Consider the following 24,274-nt stretch of genomic DNA (forward strand, 5'->3'; position numbering starts at 1 on the left):
AAATACAGATTATATAGAGTACATTGGTTTATAAGTGACAAATTTCTCTGGATTATAGAATATATTGTCAGTAATCCTGTTTGCATTTTAACTAGGATGTAGACCCTCCTGAGCCATATCATGTTCCTGCATGGGAGCTGACACTAATCCTGCTCAACAGGGCTGACAGGGAGCATATGATCCATCCTAGAAAAAAAGAATAATAATAATAGAGAACCTGCTGGCAAGTTAAAACAACCTCACAGTGTGGTTATTTTTCTGGAAAAATCATCTAATCTTTGCTACATGTGCAACAGTCATAATCACAAAACAAGGAAGACATTGAAAGTAATGAGTTGCATACATTCCTTCTGCATATTTACCACCCACACCTCTGAGTTGGCAGAAATAGCATATTTGCTAACAAGTGCTGTCAATATCTTACAAATATTTTCAATGTACAAGAATATTGAATATAGCACAGCCCAAGCAGAGTTTCTTTATTTTAACTGTTGCAACTTCTTTCCATCGAATACATGTTTATTAAGGTGGCAAAATGTTTACTATTTTAAAGTATGGGCATGTTGGTTTCTACTTAATTCCATTAGTTTTCTACATTACGAACACTTCCATTGGACTGTCTGGCACCAGTAGAAATCAGCCCATGGATCATCTCTACATACATAGAGTATTGCAGCAACTCTTTAGTATTTTCATTTACCCAGCTTTCTCACTTCTTTATCTGCTCAAACACCTAGAATGCATTGCATCTTTGAGTTATACAACAAAGTTAGGGATAGTTAAAGATCATTCTGGTCATGTTATGGACTGCTAACTAGGTACGTCATGCTATAATCTGAAATATTATTATTGTGTTGAAAGCATGTTCACACAGTATTAGCACTTTTATGTGTAACTACTGAGTTATATCTATGTTGACAAGCTATTACTGTGTTCTTACAACTGTTATGTGTTATTACTTTGTTACATTATTTAATCAATCTTATTTGTTATCAAGTATGGTGGTGTGTTATTACAGAGGCATAAGCATGATAATGTGCTATTAAAGCGTTTAAGCATACTGGCATGTTATAATTGTACTTTAAGCATGTTGACATGTTATTACTTTGTAATAAACCTTCTTATGTGTAATTGCTATGTTAGTATGTAATTACTCTGTTATAAGCACTCATGTATTTTCTGTGTTCAGCATGTTGATGCACGATTGCAATGTTAAAAGCATGTTATTACTGTGTTATAAGTTCTGTCTTGTGTAATTACTGTTATAAGCTTTGATGTGTGTTATTACAACGTTATAAGCATGTTACTACTGTTTTTGAAGCATACTTAGCATTGCACATATCATTACATTGTTATTACATTGTTAATGCATTATTACAGCGATATGACAATGCTATAAGCATGCCAATGTGTAATTACTGTGTTATAAGCATGCTGATGTGTTATTAGTGTAAAAAGAACATCAACATGTAATCACTATTATAAGTGCTCTTATATGTAAATGGAATAAATGCAATTAGTTATGAGCTAAACAAGTTAAAAGCATGGATATGTGTGCACCTGCATTATAAGCATAAGTATGCTGATATGTTATTACATTATTATAAACATTTCAACATGTTATTACTGTGTTATAAGCACAGAATGTGTTATTACTACGTTATAAAATGGTTATTACTTTGTTTTAAGCACTCTTAAGTGTAAATACAGTGTTATTAGCACACTGATGCATTATTACATTGTTATAATTATGCTGATGTGCAATTACTATGTTAAAAATCCAAATACCTGTAATTACTGTTTAATGAGCAGTCTTTCATTTAATTACTGTGTTATAAGCTTTCTTGTTTATGATTACTATGTAATAAGTGCTTTCACCGTGCTGGTGTATATTTCTGTGTTATAAGCACTCTACATATTATTACTGTTTTATAAGCATGTCAACATTTTATTACTGTGTTATGAGAGCTTTGACATTATTATTGTATTTTAATCAAACTGTGATGTTACTACAGCATTATAAACAGTTAAATTAATATGCAGTTATATGATAAGAAGAATCTTCACCCAGGGTTTCACAGTATACAGCGTTAAATGTTAGATTATGATTATGCATGATAATTTGTAACCCCAGGTAAAGTATAAGCAGTGTGAAACATGAAACAAGATTACGTTTACTCCAGGTTTAGAATGACCCAAGGTTAATTATGTCAAGTGTAAAAATCCCTACTGGCAATAATTCAGTTCATCATATTTTATGAAAGCAGGGTTGCACATATGAGCCCAAGTTCACTGAGTGGGTGCATTATGATATTGGGATGCTTCTTTTTACACAGATCTGGGCTATTGCATATTATTGAATGAAACATAAATGGACATATTATAGGAGAACTGAACTGATCTAAAGTTTGGAGGACTGATTTCTAAAAAGGAAAGTGAAGGTCCTGATCCATGATTTAACCAATCTCCTGATTTAAGATGATTTGCCAGAACCACCCAAAAAAAAAAAAAAAACCCTACTCATTTATCACAGACCTCTCAAAGCTGAAATTGCTAACAATGGCTTAGCTTTGAAACAAAGCTAAAAATGTTGCTAATTTGTGGTGACTGAATAGCTCTCCCCCTATAATTTTTGTAACATGTTTTTGTGTATTCTTATGAATACATACTTTTTTGTTAATATTTATAAATTCAAAGTAAAAAGACATTTTTCTGTCTTTTGTGTAAATGTGAAGTGGATTATTGCACTGTAAGTATATTAAATGCAAAAATCAATATTGTCTGAAACATAGCTTATTTCTCCTCGCTATAAAAAAAAACTTGTGTGTAAATCAACAAGTAGAAAAATACTGTTGGGCATAACCACAAACCCTTTTAATGTCCAAATTCTCTTTATAATTGCATTTGTGACATTCTCAACAAGAAGACATTATAAGACATTTTGACAAAGCTATTTCTAGGCTATGCTTCACAGGAAGTACACAGCCCTGAAGCATTTGGTGCTAAAGATTCACCTTTAGCAAAATGTTGCGGGTGCATCATGATAATTGAAACTACTAGAGCACTTCTTTAGGACCTAGCCCTTCGAGTCAACAACCAGTTTGGAAAACGTGGAAATATGGACATTGAGGACAAATGACCAGCCTACTGACAACAAATTTGAAAATGGTGCTAGTACACATTCTTACACATGCACTGCCACATTATTTATGACTTTAATTATGGCCCTTGTACATTTTTCATATACACACCATGAAAACTGCTGGCCACACATGTCTAGCGCATACAGTTTTTAACCTGCCAACCTATATTTTTTTTCATACAGTTAATCTGCATGGAAATCTCAGCCTGTAAATAACTTGGAGAGTTATGTATATGTATATTCACTCTTTTTTTATTTGTGACATTTTGTGAGTTTATTTTGCACCCTACATCTTGTTCTGCTCTAGTCCTAGTCCTCAATGTTGTTGTTCTTGTGTTGTAAGTGTATTGTACTCTACAAACTTTATGCAAATGTAGCTCTCACATTGAACTGAGTGGAATGGGAAGTACTTGTCAGTGAGCTCCCCAATAAAGAGTCTTGGATAGCAGTGGCTAAAGTAGGGAGGAGACTGGGGAGTAGAAGGTGCAGAAGCCTTGTCACATGGAAGCAGGGATGTGAAATGATAGGAAGGGAAATGATCATGTGGAAACTGGAAATAATAGAAAGTGGAGATTCAGATGTTCATTTGTGAAAATTAGCATGTGTTGAACTGGCTTGTTATACTGGTGATGTAAAAGACAGCTGGTCATGACTGTGCACCCTGTTATGTCCAGAATGTCTTTGAAATTACATTCTAAAGAACAAAGTTTCAAAAGACAGTTAAATACACATCCCAGACTGCAAATTCAAAACACCAGAAAATCCAAATATGTTTAACAACGTACCAATTAGACTAAAGTAATGCAATTGTAAAGGTCCTCTGGGCCATGCAGAAAGAAGCAAAAAATCCCCAACAACAACTTATTTATGCACAAGCAGGGGATTGTATTGCATTTTAAACACTATGGTGCTGTGACAGTAGAAGAGATGCAGATTCACTCCAGGCCCATGATGTTTCGAAAACATGTCCTGAATTGCGTACATTATTTTTGGGGCCCTCCACCAAAAACATATCAATACCATTGTAACATATTCAAACAATTAAACCTACCACTATCAATCCATCATGATATTAAACTTTTTTTCAGTTTATCTTTTTTTTTTTCAGTGTCTTTTGTAAGTAAAGGGAAGGTCTGAGAAACAAAGCAAAGACAGACAAGAAAGCACAACAAAAAGAGAGAGACAAATAACCCATATATATAGGGGGTTTTGTAAATTATAGAATTTACACCAAAATTATACATTAACAAGTATCTCTGCTTTATGTACTTCTGACTCTATAGTTGTAAGTGTACCAACACCTTAGCAACACCTGCAGTATCTTTTTTATGATATTTGAGGTTTGCCTTTTAATAAATAATTCATAGCCATTCACTCTTTATTTGAAAGGAAATGCAATGAAATTAAGAACAGATATGGTATATCAAGTCTTATCTGTCAACAACATAAAAGTTATTTGTTTGATAGCAGCTTCAGTTTATGACTTTCAAATACATCTACTTTTAGGCCTGCATTCTGCATCTTCTCTTTATGCCTGTTTATATTCTCTGATTTCAGCAGTCTTTTAAAGATTACTGCTTGTCACACTGTACAAGATGATCCCATTAAAATCTTGGCCAAAATCTATAAAAGATTGTGTGTTAACATCTTGCTTAACATGATGATCTCCATGTCACATTACGCCATGAAGATCCACTGATGATAGACCTGAGATTAAAGGAAATGCCTATGCTCTGCTTACGTCATCAATCAGCCTGATCCAGAATAGTGCAGAAAATGGGGTTTAATAACCAGAAACATTTTTCAAAGTGTGCTACAAGAAATAAGTATATTAACATGTTTTGTTTACTATTTGCCATTGTTACTACCATACTTGTAACTGTTCCATGAGTTTTGCATAATCCTGTGCCTAATAAGAACCTTCTGACAGTGCCAATACCTTGGCATCAGCTGACATTGGTTATTATGACACTAAAATTGTCACCAATGAGCACATCACAATATTCCATCTAAGATTCAATGTTGCCTCACAACAAAACTGTTCTTTTACAATGTGTGGATGTTGCTGTGACTGCAAAATTGGATTGAAAATTTTAAAACCAGCTTTAGTCCTGCATCTCCAAAAAGACATTAGCATCATTATTTGTAATATGGACATCTGGACACACAAGAGACAAACTTCAGAAGAAGCACATTTGAAAAGTTCTGCTATGTAGATATATTTATTATGTGTATATATTTTAAAAGGAATGTTCATATCCTGTGTGGATATACACTTTTCTAACTTCTAGGCTCTAGAAGCAACCTTCTGAAAGCAAATATGCCTTAGCCTGACTACATATGGGAGAAGTAAAAAATTATATCAAATTGTTCTTTTAAGGTAGGAAGACAATAAAATCCAGTCTCAGAGAAGATGTGAGAGATTTCTGATAATATCATTTTTGAAGCAACTCTCACAATTAGATACAACAAATTGAGCAAGAAGCTACGGACCATTAACCCACAGCGTGACAGCTGACAGAGAATGGACATTACCAATTATGATAAATAGATTAGGCTTGATGTCTTTCTTTAGGGTCTTTTTAACCTTTGCTAGTCCTTTTACATTATGTAATCTCTATTTCTCTGCATACGGACATAGACTATGTAGTATCATGTGTAATGTATTGTTTAACATTAATAAAGTATTCTGGGGTAGACTGGGAGAGGAAACCCCTGAAACATGGAAATGGACTACTAGTTTTTTTCTGAAATAGAACTAAATGAAGAAAATAGAAAATATACTAGAAAATATTGTGGGCAAAATAATAATTAAAATTAATATCTGCATGTGCAGTACTTGCACATGCACATTTTTATTGTAAAAAAAAAAATAGAAAGACGTTAGTTCAATTTAGGCCACACCCGGTTTAGGCCACACCCACTTCAGGTTTAAATCTTAATACAGATATGAATATTAAGAACTACATATGCAGATAATACAATTCCATTACAGCTGTAATTACATTACATATGTGCAAAAGAGTATAAATTGATTTGGCACCTAAATCTGATTCTGGATTAACTGATACCAATTAGGCAACACCTCCTTTGAAAGAAAAAAGATGCATCAGTGTAATATTAGTGGTGTTAAAGTTAAATCATCAACATCATACCAGGTAGCAGATAAGGTAGCAGCAGCAGCAAAATGATTTCCAGTTATGTGAATACAGGTAAGTGTGATTTTGAATAGTGTGTGGATGTACAGGTAACATGGTAATTTATTCATGAGATTTGGGGAAACCCACAGAAACACAGACTTAGGTTTAGCACTATGAGTGGGTTGATGAATAACTAGAAAAGTGTTTTGGGTAGGAGAGAAGAGCAGGAGGAATTGAATACCAGGCACTGAAAGGGAGGTGTGACCAGTAGCTGTGAACATAATGAAAAAACTGTATGAGAAAATGCATGGCACTCAGATGAATAACTGCTGGTGGGTCCCACTGAAATATTATACAGAAGCGAAATTAAACACAGACTGCAGCTGTAAATACAGACATCTTAGATATCCACTCCACCTCCCTCCCTAGGTTCCCAATACCCCACATACACTCCCAACACCACTCTCTCTAAAGGATACAGCACACAGCGGACTTACAGCTAGGCAATGGAGCTCTAGGAATTTGGAAAGAATCAAGCTTGAGGTGCGCAAGGCTTAATTTAAGCTGATCTGTAACTGAAGCACAACCACACCTCTCTTCTACTGTCCATGTGATCTGCCGACCTTCAGAGACTGCATAATATTTAGGGTTTTCTTTTTCCCCAAATATTCTAACACACACTAAAAGGGACTCGAATTAGTTGCAGAAGTCATGATGTCTTTAGGAAGAAACTTAAGTATATTTCACTCTTAACATTCTTACACCTTACCATATAATAAGTAAACAAGCAGCAGTTTTGGAGAACAGCATTCTTAGCCACCAAAAGCAGGTAATAGGAATGCCAAACAGTCATTTAAAAGCAAACCTCTAAACTTACAAAATTATTTATTAGTATTAATGACAGATATGGAATATTTACATTTCCTCTGCACATATTTTATATACATTAATGATGTGAATAATCACCCTCGTGACATGCCACTGGATGATCTGCTAAACTGTTATGTTACAGACTTAGATTTCATTTCTATTTATAAAGACTCATGATGCTTCATATCAGCTTATTTGGAAATGAGAATTTAATAAAGCATGGCATCAAGATAACACAATTTGGATTAGTAGTCAGAAATAATTGAAATCTTTGCTATTTAGAGGGTTCTGAAAATATTCTATTTTTCAGACAATATAAAAAAACATGTTCATGCTATCAGTTTTGTATTCTGAATAATTTCTGAATGATGTCAGTCCCTAGTTTGATTCTGATCTTGGGTTACTGTATGCGTGATGCTTTGCACGTTCACCCTATGTTCATGCAGATTTCTCTGGTTTCTTCCCACCTCCCAAGACTTGTGATAGGGTGGATTGGCGACTCTAAATTGCCCCTAGATATGAATGTGTGTGCATGGCGCCTTGTGACCGACTGGCATCCAACCCAGGGTGAATTCCTGCCTCAGTACTATTTTGCGGATAGGCTATGGGTTCAATGCAACCCTGGATGAATGAATAAATAAATGAATAAATGAATGAGTGAATGAATGAATGGCATGCAGGCTATACAGACTTGTAAAAGTTTGGTTTGGACAAATCCACCAACAAAAAAACAAGGCAATAGGACATAAGCAGCAGCAACAGGAGCAGCAGCAGCAACAACAACAACAATAACAACAGCTAGTCAATAGGAAAGACACTTTTGAGACATTCCTGGGAAATAAGCTAAAAGGTAAAACAGGTGACAGTTGGCAGTATTGGTCTGCCACTATCTGCAGAAACCAGAGATGACCCTGAAGCAACTGTCAAATAATTGTGACATTTAACTGGATTTTTTTTTTTTAAAAGGAAGCAGATTTACTGCTGATTTACTAAATACAACATGCAAACACAGTAACTATGGAATGACCTTGCTAGAGAGATAGATAGATAGATAGATAGATAGATAGATAGATAGATAGATAGATAGATAGATAGATAGATAGATAGATAGATAGATAGATAGATAGATTTCTGGTGTGTGTGTGTGTATGTATAGGGAGAGACAGATAGATAGATAGATAGATATTTACAACAATATTAACTAAAAATCAAATGCAGTAAATGAAAGTTATAAGGAATAAGAAATCTGTATTTTTACACATTTAACCATTCAAATGTTTTATTTGGAACACCTAATTATTCATGCAGTCACACAGATGACTGCAACACAATGACTGACTTAAAACCATGCAGAAAGAGGTCAAGAGTTTCAGTTGATGTGGAAATATCAGAATGAGGAAGAATGCAATCTTCGACTTCGACTGTGGCATGGTTGTTGGTGCCTGGCAGACTGACTGGAGTATTTCAGAAATTGCTGATCTCCTGGGACTTTCATACATAATGTTCTCTCACTTTCCACAGAATGGTGTGACAAAGAAAAAGAGTATCCAGTATGTGGAAATGCTTTGCTGAAGAGAGAGGCCTTAATAGACTGCACAACACATAAAGCCTTAAGGCAGATGGGCTAAAATAGCTGAAGACCACATCAGATCCTACTCCTGAGGCTCCAGTGGACATAAGCTCACAGAAGCTGGACAGCTGACAGTTAACCTTCTGGGGTCTGAGTTGTAAACTGAGGAATCTTTGCAGCCATTTGTGTACATGTGTAAATCCTGAACCACAGTAAGAGACTGTACTTTTGGAATATCTGTTCTGTCAATGTTATAAATCAGGGTGAGTGAAGAGTTACTGACCTTTTTGAGAGTACTTGTTTGACCAGTTAATTATGCTTGTCAAAGGTCTAAGGTTTATGTGCATTTATCACCCTTATTCAACAAGACATTTTAAAAATAGTGTAGAAACAAGCCATTATATTTACAGCATAGCAAAAAAATCATTTTGTCAAACACTTAACTCAGGCCTGCCCAACAACCAGGAGTGTGTTTCCCAAATTCGTTGAAATATGTTAAGATGCTGTTTTATTCATGTACAGTATACCCGATGTTCATGCTGTAGATGGTAAGCAGTAGTTTTGAAGTGCACTTAATCTACTCTGCAAACATGCCCACTGTGGAAACTAAGAAATGCAGAAAAACTGCTCTGTAACATGTTTTCCAGCATAAAAAACACTGCAGACCATCACAAATGTATTATTTCCCAAGCAGTGTCTATAAACATAAGAAATACAGTGCCAGGCTGAATGATATAAGAAGCAAGCAAGAGAGAGGGAACATGTTCATGACAATAATGTGTCGGGTGTTAATACTTTTACATTACTGTGATGTATGGTGTGTGTGATAAACTGCATCTACCTTTCAGTAACCTTTCTGCAGCCAGTTATTTAATGAGGCCACACAAATAGCTTCAGATTTACATTCTATTCTGAACTCTGTTCAGAGAGCATATTGTAGGAATAGCTGCCGTGTCAGTGCTGTAAATCACGGTGGGGGAGAAGTGGCTGACCTTTCATCTGTGAGTACTTGTTTGACCGACAAATTGTGTTAACGTCTGAGAGTTCTGTGCATTTCTGAGCCCTATCCAACAGCACATGTATTAATTAACATGAGGTGGCAAACTAAATCAGACATACTCTATAAGAAAATGAATGAAACATGCAGAATTTCAAATTGTTTATAATTGTTCATAGTTTACAATGAGCCTCCTTATGGAATGTAAAAGACTAATAATAAACAACAATAATTTAATCTCAAGCTGTTTTGTGCCATCCTTCATCCATTTCTCTTCAAATTTCACAGTAATATAGCATTTGCTCTGGGTAAACAATATTATGCATATTTTTTCTTATGTTTTTTCTGTTTGATTTAGTTTACACCTACATGTTAACTAACACATTAACTAGCAAACATGCACTAACATGTACTTAAAGTCATTAATCACCAAGGCTCACATCAAGGTTATCTCTTCCTTAGTGAGTGATTAGAACATGCCTTAACCCATCACTAATTCATATTTAGATATTAATTCAGCTATTTGTGCATAATTATTCATGTATTTTTTTGGTAAGGTGTTACATTTTTTTGTATTGCACACTTCACTTATAACCCAGTCATGTTAAATTCAGAAGTATGTCAATAAGTTATTTTAACCTGTCATTAGCTTTAGTGTTCCTTAAAAGCTAGCTCCATATGTATACTGCATTATCTGCAATAACCTCCACCGTCATACAATAATCTTTCCCTAGAATGTTCTCGACAAGTTGGTGCATGTGCCAATGAAGACTTGGACCATACTCAACTGTTTGAGCCAAAGTTCAAATCTGCCACCCAAGCGTGGTGTGTCAACATTGGCATTCACATGCAGTCAGTGGATGCTTAAGCTCTAGTTATGTAGCATGGTTATTTTTGGGTACTTGATGCAATCCAACATCAGTGTAGAAGGAAAACCAAAGAAAAAGCTGTGAATTAGGAGGATGCCAGCTAAATTAGCAGGATTGGCACAGTGCATGGTATGTCAAGAGAAAACCACTAAACCATGATAGCAATGTGTTAGTCGCAAGGCTGCTAGCTAGTTGGGGGGGAAACATGGAATATTTGCAGGGGGAAATATCAATTAATTTATGCAATCATATGCTATGAAAATCTTAAAAGAAACAAAAAATTCTATGAAATTAAAGATGTATGTATACAGCTGCATGTGCTGTATAAATACATCTTTACATCTTTGTGTCAGTAGAAGAAAAGTATTACATGATTTACTGCTTGACACCAAAGTTCAAAATGAAACATCCTGAACTGCAAAGCAAAAAAAGCCCTCGCACCTGCTTTTTTAAGGCCTACATACTTGTTCTGAAGCTAGCACAAAATGGCTTAACAGTGGCAACCCTGTGACTGCTGTGTTTTCCCACTCAGAGTGCATGTTTTTAGAGGTTATGTGTTCATACATACTGTATACAATAAATTAGAAGGGTAAGGGGTAGTAAAATAAAAACTGTAATATAATAAACGTATTCTTTTGAGAAAAAAATATATTTTGTTGATCCAGATTGTTATAAACATGGAAATGGTGTGTGGAGTCCAGTGCAGAACATTTGTTGCAGGACAAAATGCATATATTTGTGGTGAACAAATATAAATAAGCTATGGAACTGAATCTAATCTGCACCTGGATGACAGCATAAGCCACATAAACCAGGGTGCATTTAGAACATGAAAATACATTCACACAGAATAAGTATGGATGCCTATATGCCTAGATCTTTAATGTGGTCATAAATGGTAAATGAATTTGATGCACCTGCTATTTAAATGGAAATATGTGCAGTTTGTGGAGAACTGCACATTTTACTTTCATTCTTTTTTTTCTCCTTTTTTAAATAGATACACAAAAGAACATGAAGGTGTGAGATTAAATAAGTGTATATATAAATAGGAATGAGGATGAGGGGCATAGCCATGTATTTCTACTAATATTACCACAACATTTTATAGCTCTTAAACTTGAATTAATTAAGAAAACTAAAATACAAATAAAAAATGCTTCACATACAGCAGAGCAGTCAGCACGTGACTACAGATACTATTGTTGAGGGTTTTGTATAACTTCTTTTGGAGACTGCAAATTGCGCACACGCTTCTGTTTCTGCAGATAATGGGACTCCAATCTAGAAGATCAGTTCTACCAGTTCTTCGAGAGCATCTTGTGCATAATAGATAGATAGATAGATAGATAGATAGATAGATAGATAGATAGATAGATAGATAGATAGATAGATAGATAGATAGATAGATAGATAGATAGATAGAGCAATTACTAACAAGACTTACCTACTAATTAGACTTACTTACTAATATAACTAGTATGTATAACTGTGTATATTGAATGGAATGATTGCATGAAGATAAGATGAGATGAGATGAGAAGAGTTCCTTTATTAATTCACTGTTGTGGAATTCAATTGTCACAAGCAGCACAAGTAATAAAAGTTACATCAAAGACAATGTATAAATCAAACATATAAGATAAACAATATAATAAGCATATGCATAATAGTAAATGTAAATCTCAATGTCTTAAGTCTCAAGTGCTCTGGAGCATACAGTACAAGAGATAATGATTGGGACAATGTGAACCTCATTACGATAGACAGCAGACAACCTTGGTGAAGCTATGTGATTTGAGAGCTGCGTCATTTAATTTACTACCAGGACAACCAGCTGCGTTCTCCTGCTACACATTGTCAGATATAAATGGAAACCTGCAAACTTGTAAGCAAAGAACATGCCTTTGGAAATAGAAACCATGAACACTGCAAAGGCATTCCTGTGATCTTTAATTTTAACATCAATTAAATTTTAATATCTGGCTTTTTTAGTCAGTGCATCTATCTATCTATCTATCTATCTATCTATCTATCTATCTATCTATCTATCTATCTATCTATCTATCTATCTATCTATCTATCTATCTATCTATCTATCTGTCTGTCTGTCTGTCTGTCTGTCTGTCTGTCTGTCTGTCTGTCTGTCTATCTATTAATGTAGGAATCATATTTCTGGTTAAATTAAATGTCTTCTGCAACACAGTGACAAATGTGACCTGAAGAAATTAGAGGAAACAATAAAAAAAAACAGATCTGTAGTCGAAGAAGCTAGATTAGATTTTTTATAAAGACAATGTGTACAGACTTACGTGAAATGCAATACACAGGAAATACAGGAAGTATGTATTCAAAACTTTACATAAATATAATACAAGTAGAAAATATAGATATTCATTACCAGTAAGGTTATTTGAAGCTTTTAATTGCATAATTCAAGTGACATACATTAAAAGATCTTCACTGTCCACATGATGAAAGTAAATATTTATGGACTTTGTAAAACTCCCTGCTACACAATATTGCCTAGTCATTCCACTTCCATCTAAGGACTGTGACCTGTCAATAGCACAGTGTGACAATTTATAACAAAAATCATACACCCCTGACCTTTGACCAGAAGGATTAGCCAAATCTTCTCTCTGACTTAAGGTCAGGGTTATTAAAAGTGCCAGGATATCCATCTCAAGTTATTTATATGTCACCATCTCTTTTGGCTATGTTGAATTTTATTTTAAAAATGCAAATATCACACATACCTTTATCCTTATTGGGAATCTAACAGGTATACATGTTCGACAAAATATACAACCTACAAAAACTGTGCAAAAATTATAGCCACCTTTTTTTTATTGCATGGTTATTTCATGATCTCTGCATTATTTCAAACATTACTTTAAAAAATGAGAATTTAGGGAATTTAATGTTTCAGAAAAATGTTTGTATGCTAGTAAAAAACATAACCTTATGTACTGGACCACTTTACAGACAAAAAGGCAGTCAAGTAATATCTGCTTAAACAGAAGCAGGTATAACAGTCTACAGAGGAACTATGGCTGATTTTCTAAGATGCTTTGAGAAACTTACCAGCAAATTTCCTCCTAAAACTACACAAATGCATTTTTAAAGCACTGAAAGTTGTCACACCAAATATTCCCTTTGTTCAGTTCACTTCTGTTAATGCTCTTTATAGTTGTTTATATTATTTATAGTTTTAGTATCATTTACTTTACAGCAATTTTCTAGGACTTTTGCACAGTAATGTACATACAATATGTTTCAGAAACAGATATCAGTGTGATGGGCTGCAGTGAAAGATATCCAGTGTTTTGTTTTGTTTTTCTTCTTTTACTCTTAAAATAATTGTTATTTATTTCATCTCATTTACATCAGAAAATGAAATCTTTGTAAATGAGTAAGTACCCAGAGAAAATAAAGCAGGGTTTTTATTCTCAAAGGGGTTTTTGCCATAAACTAAGCTCAGCTCAGGGAAAAAAAATGTATTATAACATATTGGATTAAATGTACATACTGCAGCAGCATTACTTTGCACAGCAGCTTAATTAACCTTTATGCGTATCTGTTTGTGGTAGTGTAATGGTGAGCAGGATAATTTCATAAATTTGTTTAGTATTATGATGTGTCAACATCGAGGGGGCTGATAAAATGTTGCACTGGGCAGGATCCACACTCACACCCCTTTATTCACGCAGTCTTTTCTCTAACTTTTACTTCCATCTACAAAGAAAGGAGACGTTTGTTGGTGAAGTCAAGGTTGAGTACAGGGGACTCTCTCTCTCTCTCTCTCTCACACACACACACACACACACACACCTCAAAGAATTTATTACCTACACAACTCTGGGGCACAGAAATATCAGAGGAGCATAGAGCATTACATTGTGAAGCTGTGAGGACATCACACAGGACTGAGAACAGGTAGGATGTTTCCTTTATCCTTTCATTGGCAGACTAGTGACATTTAAGTTATGCTTAAGAAGGAAACACAACAAAGATAGTTAACCTAACTTATTAATAAAAGATAGATAGTTTAAGAAAAGATAGATAGATAGATAGATAGATAGATAGATAGATAGATAGATAGATAGATAGATAGATAGATAGATAGACAGATAGATAGATAGATAGATAGATAGATAGATAGATAGATAGATAGATAGATAGATAGATAGATAGATAGATAGATAGATAGATATTTTCTGTAATGCTCTTTTCGGATGTACATTCAAATTCAAATTTTATTCGTCACATACAAAATCATACACAGTACGACGATGTAGTGAAATGCTTATTACGACTGTCCTACATTTGAAGAAGGGTATAAAGTATAAAGTAAATTGTGTGGACAAGAAAAGTATAGGGATATAGGTAATAAAAATATAAATGGAAAAATAGGAAGAATAAAAACTGTCTTAGTAGAAATTAAGACATGATAAATTATGAAAAACACCAATAGTTACGTAAAGCTGATTGTGTATCGGATATACATATACAAATATATGTGTACATAAAAATATAAATATATAAAAATGTTTATATAATATAAACATAAACATCATAGAAACATAATAATAATAAAACAATAATATAATACAATATATTATACACAATTATTATTTATTACATATTATATATAATACAATAATAAAATAGTATAATAGTATAATAATATATCTATAATTATAATATGATAATAATAATAATATGATATGTAATATAATGTAATATTTAAAAAAATATATAAATAAATTCGGTGCAGTATGCACACAAAGTTGTCCAGTGAGTGAGTGAGTGAGTGAGTGAGTACATCTGCAGTCTTTATGAATGTACCCACAGGGAACTGCTTACAGTCCAAGGCAGAGGTAAACTGTTGACAACCTTAAATGACCTTCAGTGTGGTGTTGAAGTGAAGACAGTATTCTTAAGCTTCCATTGCTTTACCCATAGTTATGAGCATTTTATGAATCCTATTACACCACCACTAACTGCCCAATAAATGTCTTAGGCATTCTGTAGAGCTCAGTGTGCTTGTTTAAACAGATTGTGCTAGTCGCAGTTGATTTGCAGTCACACATAAAATCATTTAAGTTGTGTCCAGTAAGCTCATGTTCTCAGTTCATGTTTCGCGCTGTGGAATCTGAGAGCTGGTCAGCTGGTATGAAGTCACAGAAGAGTGTGATGGGGTGACAGCTAACTATAGTTGAGTGCGAAAGATCAAAATGTATCACAGGGCATGGTATGGTAGACAGGGGAAGGGGTCTAAAATGCCTATGTCATGTATTATGCAATTTGATGTGCTGCCAGGTATCGTATTTAGTTACATGTGTTAGTCCATGAGAAACAGAACACCCTCATGAGGAAATATGTTTACAGCTGAAAAATTATGTCTTATGAATTTACTAATGTAATGCATACTGGTATAACTAAGAAATAACATATTATGAAATAAAAGTACATTTTATAAAACAAGATATGCATGTAAAAATGAAAGATATGCTTACTAAATGCATTAAAAGCAATAATCATTTATGTAAATTTCTAGCTAAATTTCTACTATTATGGTATTATATATTTCAATTCTAAAGATGTGAAGTTGTACATAGCCTGGATAAACACAAACCAATTAGTAGGGAACTTGCATAAGCATAATATTCAAAATATTTTTACCATTAAACTAAATTGTTTGATTGATGCTATAGTCTATGTTATAGCCTAATTTTATAAGTGCATTGTGTTTTTATATATCCACTTCACATTTACAGACAGAATGCCTTTTGACTCTGGTACTTATAAATATGAACAAAAACTATGTATTCATAAGCACAAACAAACAAAGATAAAAAATACATTAAAAAAAAAGAAATAAAAAGAGAGAAATAAATATATTAGCTAGATAAAAATAAATTAATTTTTGCATATAAATGTTGCCTAAAAGGTCTTTGCTCAAATTGTGCCTGGTTTCATAATAAAAAATGCAATTAATTGGAAAGATTTCACAAAGCATATAGCAACAATGGTAATAAAGATGATGGAGCTTCCTAAAGTTCCTAAAGGGACAACATTATTAAACAAAAAAGCAACAGAGCCATAGCCAAGTCCTTAAACATCCCTGTCAGTACAAAATATGTAGGTGGAAAGCTCATGAAACCACTTATCATCCCCAGACAAGTGTGCCAAACAAGAATTCACAATGAACTGGCAGACTAACTAATGATAACTAAGGTAAGACAGATGTCATCAGTCACTTGAAAAGAGTTGCAGCATAACCTGAAACCACTAGGAACAACACTTACACAGAGAACAATAAGCAATGAACTACAGCACAGTCATCTCTATTTCTACATGGTGTGCAAAATTAAAACAGAAGGATATGTGCTTCTAAAACATCTGACAAATCATTTGGAACTAAATTCTCTGAATATAGTCAAATGAAACAAAAATAGAATTCTTTGGCACTAATTCAGTTGGTCATGTTTGGAGAAAGAAGGCTTGTGTGTATGAACTCAAAAACACCCACTGTGAAGAATGGAGGTATGAACATTATGATATAAGGATGCTTCTTAGTAAACAATGCTTATTGACCAAGAAACTGAGTCTTTGAAGAAGATAGGCATTTCAAAAAGACAATGAATCCAAAACATACAGCCAAAATAGCCAAAGACTAAAGTCCATCAGAAGGATCCCTAGGGAATTGAAGGTGATCGAAGCCTAAATTGAAACAATGCCGAGAAAAGCAAACATCTTATAACCCTGGAAATATTGAAGCTATAAATGCCAACAACTTTGAAAAAAAAAGTCTGAAGACATTATATGTGTAAATATGAAGTGGACATATTGACTGGAATTATATTTTAACTAAAAGTGTCTGAATACGTTCCCTTGACTGTATGTTATGAGTTAGTTAGCTAACATTTACTGGCTAGCTCACCAACTGGTTTTGTACTTGAGTTCTTGTGTCACAGAATGAGTATAAATAAACTGTGGTGTAGTGCGATCAGGTCTACAGTGAATGAACAGACCTTAGAACAGAGCACACACAAGCAGCAGGAGCTCTAGCAGGTTACACACAGATTTCTGATTAAAAAAAAAACAACCTTCTTTTAGGTGAGATTTTTTCTTTCACATAGTACTCAGTGGTTATGACAGTCATGGTGATGTGCATAAGAAAGGTTTTAGTTTACTAAGTAATAGTATGAAGATAAATCTGTAAATCACATGCCATTGCTACTTAGATAACCTGCTGTGTGTAATTTGAGTGCAGCCTTAAATTGTCCTTGAACATGTATTAACGCACTATGCACAGTTGTCAGATTAATCTCTGCAATGGAAAAGGATGTAGCACAACCTCTGTTGAAAATGTTCTTCAGTAAGTGGCTTACAATATCTTTTTTTCTTTGAAAGTGAGTGAAATTCCTAAATCTTACATCTAACAGCTTTCAGTGAAAGAAAAAAATAATAAAACACTGGGTACATAGTATTACATGGGGAAACTAAAGAAATATAAAATGACGTACAAACAAATACACATCTTCTGCTAAAAAGACATTATAACACTGCAGAAGTTCTCTTGTGTGAGATTGCAACATGCAACTGGGTTGGCTTTAGATACAATAGGGATAGAAATAGACAGGTAAAGACTAAGTCAATAATTAAAATGCATACATGCAGTGATTTTAAGTCATCAGTCACTGTACTATGACGTGTTCAGTAAGCGTTCCTACTACTGGATGGCATAGTAGTAATGTTAATAACAATCAGTGGTTGGCAAAACTAGCATTCCAAGTCAGTTTTGAATCGTGAACATTTTTTTAAAAAGTTATAAATCATTCTGAGGGAGAGTATTTTTTATGTAAAATTCAGTTCAGCCTTATACAGTATATATGCATAATATCATAGAAAACAAAGGAAAAGTACTGTCTTTGCTCCCATATTTACATAAAGTTGTTAATTCATTCTAGCTGTTAATAATGTTAATTGTAATATTAATAAAAAAAAAATATTTATACGTAATTAATAGTGTTTTTTGTTATCTCACCTGAAGATCATATTAGAGGTTTGACCAGTGATGTACACAGAACTGGACATTCTGTGGCATATAAAAGTTGTAACAAAATTCCTTTTTAGATTCCAGAGTGCTGTATAACGTTTTATACTACCGGTGAAAATGTTAACAATATGTGTATTTCATTTGTATCATGTGTCATAGTTTATTTTAGAACTACTTTAGAAAATATGTCTGAACATAATCTGGGTTAAGCTGCAAAGATTTCCAAATATTATTACTTGACTGTAAATATATTTGTGGACCTTGCTGTTACTGAAAAAGTGAATTTGATCTAACTGCTAAGGTCTGAAAAATAACAACACAAATAAATGAATAACTAATAGTCAAAGACCCTGAGGGTGCTGCAATGATTATATTTAGCAAAACATAAGGTCATTTGACTTATGATGTTGACTTCTACATTACTTTTCTTCACCCGTGGTAACAGCTGCGGCACATACTGATGGGTAATTATGAAATGTGGCTCTGATTTCTCACCGCAACAAAAACTACCCTTTTCCTGCACACATCTTAAAAGGGAGCCAGATGGAGAGCCCATAATAGCATAGTCTGTCTCATCGAGTCTTCCTCAATCAATATTCAGCTAATTTGTTCAACATTAAAGATACATTATCTTCAAACTAAATGAATCTGGCATAAAAATAGATGAACTGATTACTTACTTCTTATGTAAAAGCAGATGATACTTGGTCAGGTGGTGCTACTGAGATGTGGTGTTGTATAAGCTGGAACAGTCCACACCTCTTCCCCCTCCTCAGGCAGCTCGAATTTCTGGCTGCGCTACTTAAGAGTGTCAAAGGACACTAGTTCATTTCATTTTCAGGCACCAGCATTAGCCAAGAAACATAAGCCATAGCCTTAAAAAAACATATAGAACATAAAGCGATGATAAAATTATAATTAAAAAGGATTGAAATAATATTTGAATGTCTTATTTAAATGCATAAATATATTTGTATGTATTTACATATATAGGTTATTTCAAGATGAATACAGGTAACATGCATCATTATAAATTAGCACCAAAAGCAGTTTTTAGAGTTCAGATATACAATAGCTGTTTAGCATTTATCAAATCATAAATTGCGTATGTATTTAATACTATTTGAAGTATAAATACAATTCCACATGCAGTTTAGGAAATTGTACTCACTCGTAGTATTCTATTAGCCAAAAATAACAGATCTCTGTAACTTATATAAATCTCCAATCCTTATCTTAACAAACCATTACAGAGTGTTTTGAGGCAGAGCTGCCATGAATTTTATTTAATTTTACATCAGAGATATGTACAGATATCATTTCAAGATGACCAGAAGTATGCCTTGTGCAGCTTTTATGTCAGGTCATGAATATGTATCAGAATGAGAAAGTTGAAGGTTTTCCAGCAGAATTAGGTTCCAGTGATTGCCAAGTAAGCACCTACTATCTCCAAACTTACTATAAAGGAGATGTCAGTGCTGAAAACTTGTCATCATCACATGCCAAAAGGAGACATAGTGTCTGTGTCTGGTGGCAGGTTTGTGTACTTGTGTATGTTTGGAAGAGATGAATGACTGGAGCTGCTGGTTGCTGGCTTGGCCTCTGCCTAAGTCTGTAGTGCAAAATAATGTACTACACTGTCACATTCCATCACTCACACTGAATATCTGGCATGTCACCTCACCTCAGTGGGTAATACCATCTTCTTTTATGTTCTAGTTATATTGAATACATCATCTAGGGGAGATTTCAGTTCTATTTACATTGAGGACATTGTTAGTCTTGTATTTTGTCCCATGTGTATACGGAGGAGAATCAATAAAGTGTAGTTTCCTTGACATCTCCAATAACAAAATCTGAACTGCCTTCTTAGAGCAGTTGAATATGCAGTGGGGTCTAAAGGTTTGAGACCACACTGAAAATCTTGGATTTTATTAATGTAATTGTACAAAAATATGCATATTTAATATTCAAGATTTAATATTCAAAGACCATAATTATAAGCAAATTTGTGACCATGCAAACTATTTTCTGTACAAGGTCAGATTTTCTTTATGCCTAATCTTTTCTTTTTAAGCATGTTTTTAGACAAGTCTAAAATGGACTGAATCAAAATTGGATCATAAGGTTTCACACACTCTCATTAACAGAAAAATGAAACAATTGCAAAAAACTGAATTAAATAAACATTTCAAATATTATACTTTTCACTCAGATTGTTGTCAAAGAGTTGTATTAAATTAAAATATTATGCAAAATAAAAGAATTTTCACTACTGGTCTCAGACTTTTGGGTGCAACTCTATACAACAAAAAAGCAGAATTTTAAAACTGAAACAAACTTAAAGAGAGGCGTATTTAAAGACACGTATACAATCAATCAACCAATAAAATCTCTCTCTCTCTCTGTCTCTCTCTCTTTCTCTGCCTCTCTCCTCCAGTGGCACTGAAATCTTGAGTTACAAAGACATTTAAAGATGTGGAAGAAATCAAAAATTACAGATCAAACAGCCACAGGGCAGGGTGGTGAGTACAACCATGCACTCTACAGTAGCACTATGCCCATTACAAATACACTTAAGCTTTTACACATCCCCTGCCAAAATAACAGACATTACAAATCAACTTTTATGTGTTTCATCTATCTATCTTTCTGAACTTGCCATGCAAGCTGTTTGCTTTTCAGCTAAAGCCACCATCATCACAGTTCAACTCACCATTAAATGACCAAGAACGTCATAATTTTATCGTCATCTTTAAAGGACATAATTTTAAGAACCTCATTAAACTATACTTATGTATAGTACATTTCGCAAAGCAGTTAGTAATTCAATTAGTAAATGTATAAGTAAAATTGAAAATTAAGTAGAAGGATCACTTTAAATAACAAACAAATTTAGAAATGTTTAGAGACAGGCATCATAATATTTAATGTTCTGTACTGAGTTACAGCAAGTTGAAATGGTCAGTTGAAAGAATCTTAAAGATGTCTGGGTTAACCAGAATGCAACACAAAGTCTTTTTTTTCACTGACAGTAGTAAAAAAAACGGGTGGGGGGGGCTTGTTTCATCAGCTGACTCTTCAACTAACATGCAACTGATTTGGAGCACAGTAATTATGTAAGGAATAAATTTAATACTTTCAAGGTGCTTTAAGGGAATATTTCATAATTAAGGGCTCAAAGCTGCTTAAAATGGTTCTCCATGGAAATCCTTCATAACAAGAAGCACTCTATTGTAGGTTTCGATACTGAACCATTAAGATTTCCCCCAGAAGAATAGCCAAGGGTTATAACCAAGAACCCCCTTAAGGGTTCTGAATTTTATAAGAGTATAAAACAATTATTCTTTCACCTTTGTTCTCCCTCAAAGTAAATAAGACAAAATAATTGCAGCTCATAGAGCTCATGTTACTATGAAATTACGAAATGTAAATGAATCTTTTCTGCTTCCAATGCAGAAAGACTTAAAGGAAAAGCTTCAACATGTAATATTACCAAGCATTCATATTTTTTCCATTGTAAAATAAATTGTCAAAAATTATGTGACCACCAAACATGATCCCGTGAAATCAGTAATTTATTCTGCAGCTCAACTATGGCTTGAGCTGCTGTTATTGAAAATTAATAATCTTCTGACCAATCAGATTTAGGACATCAAAAAGAAGAATAAGGTCCTTGTATTTTTTTTTTTTTTCTTCAAACCACTGATGGTGATAATTGACTACAACTAATCACAGCAACCTAGGCTACTTGATGTCCAGCTCCTAACACATGGGCTTACTAATTTCTGCTAATATACAGTATTAAACGACATAACACAGAATCTACACTATGCTTATTTCCTGTGAAATTTGGCAAAACCCCTTGCACATTCAATCCTGCAGCCACGATTGGATATTCTGGGGTTTTGCTGGTTTGTTGTTTAGTGTATGTCACTGTCATGTCATTTTTGTCCTGATAAAGTAATGGCTCTTTAACTATGCTTTTGTCATGATTAACATGTTCTCTTACTATTTCACCATCCTCTACGTTAAACCTGTATGTTATACCAGGAACAGAGAATCAACCTCCCAAGAAGAAAGGTAAGGGAACTGACAGCAACCAGTATTTTGGAAATAAACATGGTTTGTTTGGTATGGTACAGCCTATGAGCTAGGTAGCATTAAAAAAATAGTTTTTCATAATAGAACATCTTACAATAGATAATATTTTTTGTTCTGACAGTTATTAGTTTATGTATACCTAATATTATTTATGTAAACATATTTGAATAACAATTAGATAAACATTTTTCTTGTATTTGATTTTAGATGCAAAGCTATGAAAGTAGAAAAAATCTTTTGAGAGTTAATATATATTTGACAGTGGATAAGGTTGCAAGCTATAGACTATATTACATTCAGATTATAAAAATATACATAAATAAAAATTTCAAAACAAGGTATAAACCCCACCACATACACACAACTAACAATTAACAAAATCATTCTGTTATAACAAATGTTGTCATTTGTTATACTTGTCATTTCCTGTATTTTCTTATTTTGTGCCATAACCTAACATTTCTAATAACAAGTGATCAAATTAACATTTCATCCTTCTTTCTCTTTGTTTTGTATTCGAAATGCATAAAAGTGTTGATTGTATTTGCAGTAATGCAGTGTTTATAGACACTATTTGACATTTAAAGAATGTTTAAGAAAACAAAATTGAATTAAAACTTACTATTACTTACTGTTATTGTACAGTTCATATATTTTTGGGAAACTTTACATATTCTGTTTTGATTTTTATATGGTTGTTCATAGGTATCAAAAGGAGATCGAAGGTTCCTGGGGTTATGATTACCCAGTATGTGGAGGAATTGCCAGAGGGGAAATCTACTCCTGATTTCACCCGCAAACCCATTGCTTTGACCATTCAAGAAGGTAGAAATATTGGCAAAGTCAAGTGCAAAAATATACAGCAATATAAACCAAATACAGTTTAAGCACTGAAAAAATTTACAATCCCCAACAGATGAAAAATGAATGAATGAAAAACAAAACAAATACAGTAAGACAGTAAGAAATGATGGATCATACGCTTTCTATTAAAGGTAAATTAGCCATCTTTAAAGCCATTGTGATTGGAGAACCCAAGCCTACTGTGTCATGGAAGAGAGCTAAAGGAGAAATGAATGATCCAGAAAAGTTCCAGAACAAATATGACCCTGTAACTAATGAACATACTTTAGAGGTAGGCATAATAACTCACTAAAATTAGACAACAAAGTCTTATAGCTTAGAGTATCTAGACTAAAACGAAGTAGCTCACAGATTATTTATTTATTTATTGAATAATGTACCTATATTGAACAATAGGTTAATCCCTTCACAGATGCCCAAAGTTAGTGGTGAAGAAGCTGACACATACAAATGCTATGCTGTAAATGAGTATGGAAAGGCGGTCTGCACTGTCATCCTAAATGTCATTGAAGGTACAGTACAGAATTTTAAGTCATATGAAATTATGATAAGCTGGTATTTCAACTGAGGTTCATATCATACTCCTAACTTTTGATAAGCATACACTTATCAACTTCCATAGAAATATAACATATTTATTTTGTCTCTCT

General features: G+C 33.7%; 1 protein-coding gene and 1 long non-coding RNA gene across 4 annotated transcripts in view; one reads left to right on the forward strand and one right to left on the reverse strand.

Moving 5' to 3' along the window:
* LOC131361218 (uncharacterized) lies at positions 1 to 19,383 on the reverse strand. The gene is made up of 3 exons (XR_009205977.1): positions 19,337 to 19,383; positions 18,645 to 18,695; positions 1 to 186 (listed from the first exon to the last, which is right to left on the reverse strand). It is a non-coding gene; the product is annotated as an uncharacterized LOC131361218 (long non-coding RNA).
* igfn1.1 (immunoglobulin like and fibronectin type III domain containing 1, tandem duplicate 1) overlaps positions 14,412 to 24,274 on the forward strand; it is a 22,835-nt gene continuing 12,972 nt past the window's right edge. For 2 of the 3 annotated variants that reach the window (XM_058402194.1, XM_058402196.1), the window contains exons 1-6: positions 14,412 to 14,527; positions 21,097 to 21,181; positions 22,710 to 22,739; positions 23,466 to 23,585; positions 23,756 to 23,895; positions 24,037 to 24,136. In XM_058402194.1, coding sequence (XP_058258177.1) covers positions 21,133 to 21,181; positions 22,710 to 22,739; positions 23,466 to 23,585; positions 23,756 to 23,895; positions 24,037 to 24,136 — 439 coding nt within the window. In that variant the 5' untranslated portion in view covers positions 14,412 to 14,527; positions 21,097 to 21,132. The remainder of the gene's footprint in view (positions 14,528 to 21,096; positions 21,182 to 22,709; positions 22,740 to 23,465; positions 23,586 to 23,755; positions 23,896 to 24,036; positions 24,137 to 24,274) is intronic. The other variant, XM_058402195.1, reaches the window with a different exon arrangement.

The sequence above is a fragment of the Hemibagrus wyckioides genome, linkage group LG11 (genome assembly GCF_019097595.1).
Source record: "Hemibagrus wyckioides isolate EC202008001 linkage group LG11, SWU_Hwy_1.0, whole genome shotgun sequence".
Classification (NCBI taxonomy): Eukaryota; Metazoa; Chordata; class Actinopteri; order Siluriformes; family Bagridae; genus Hemibagrus; species Hemibagrus wyckioides.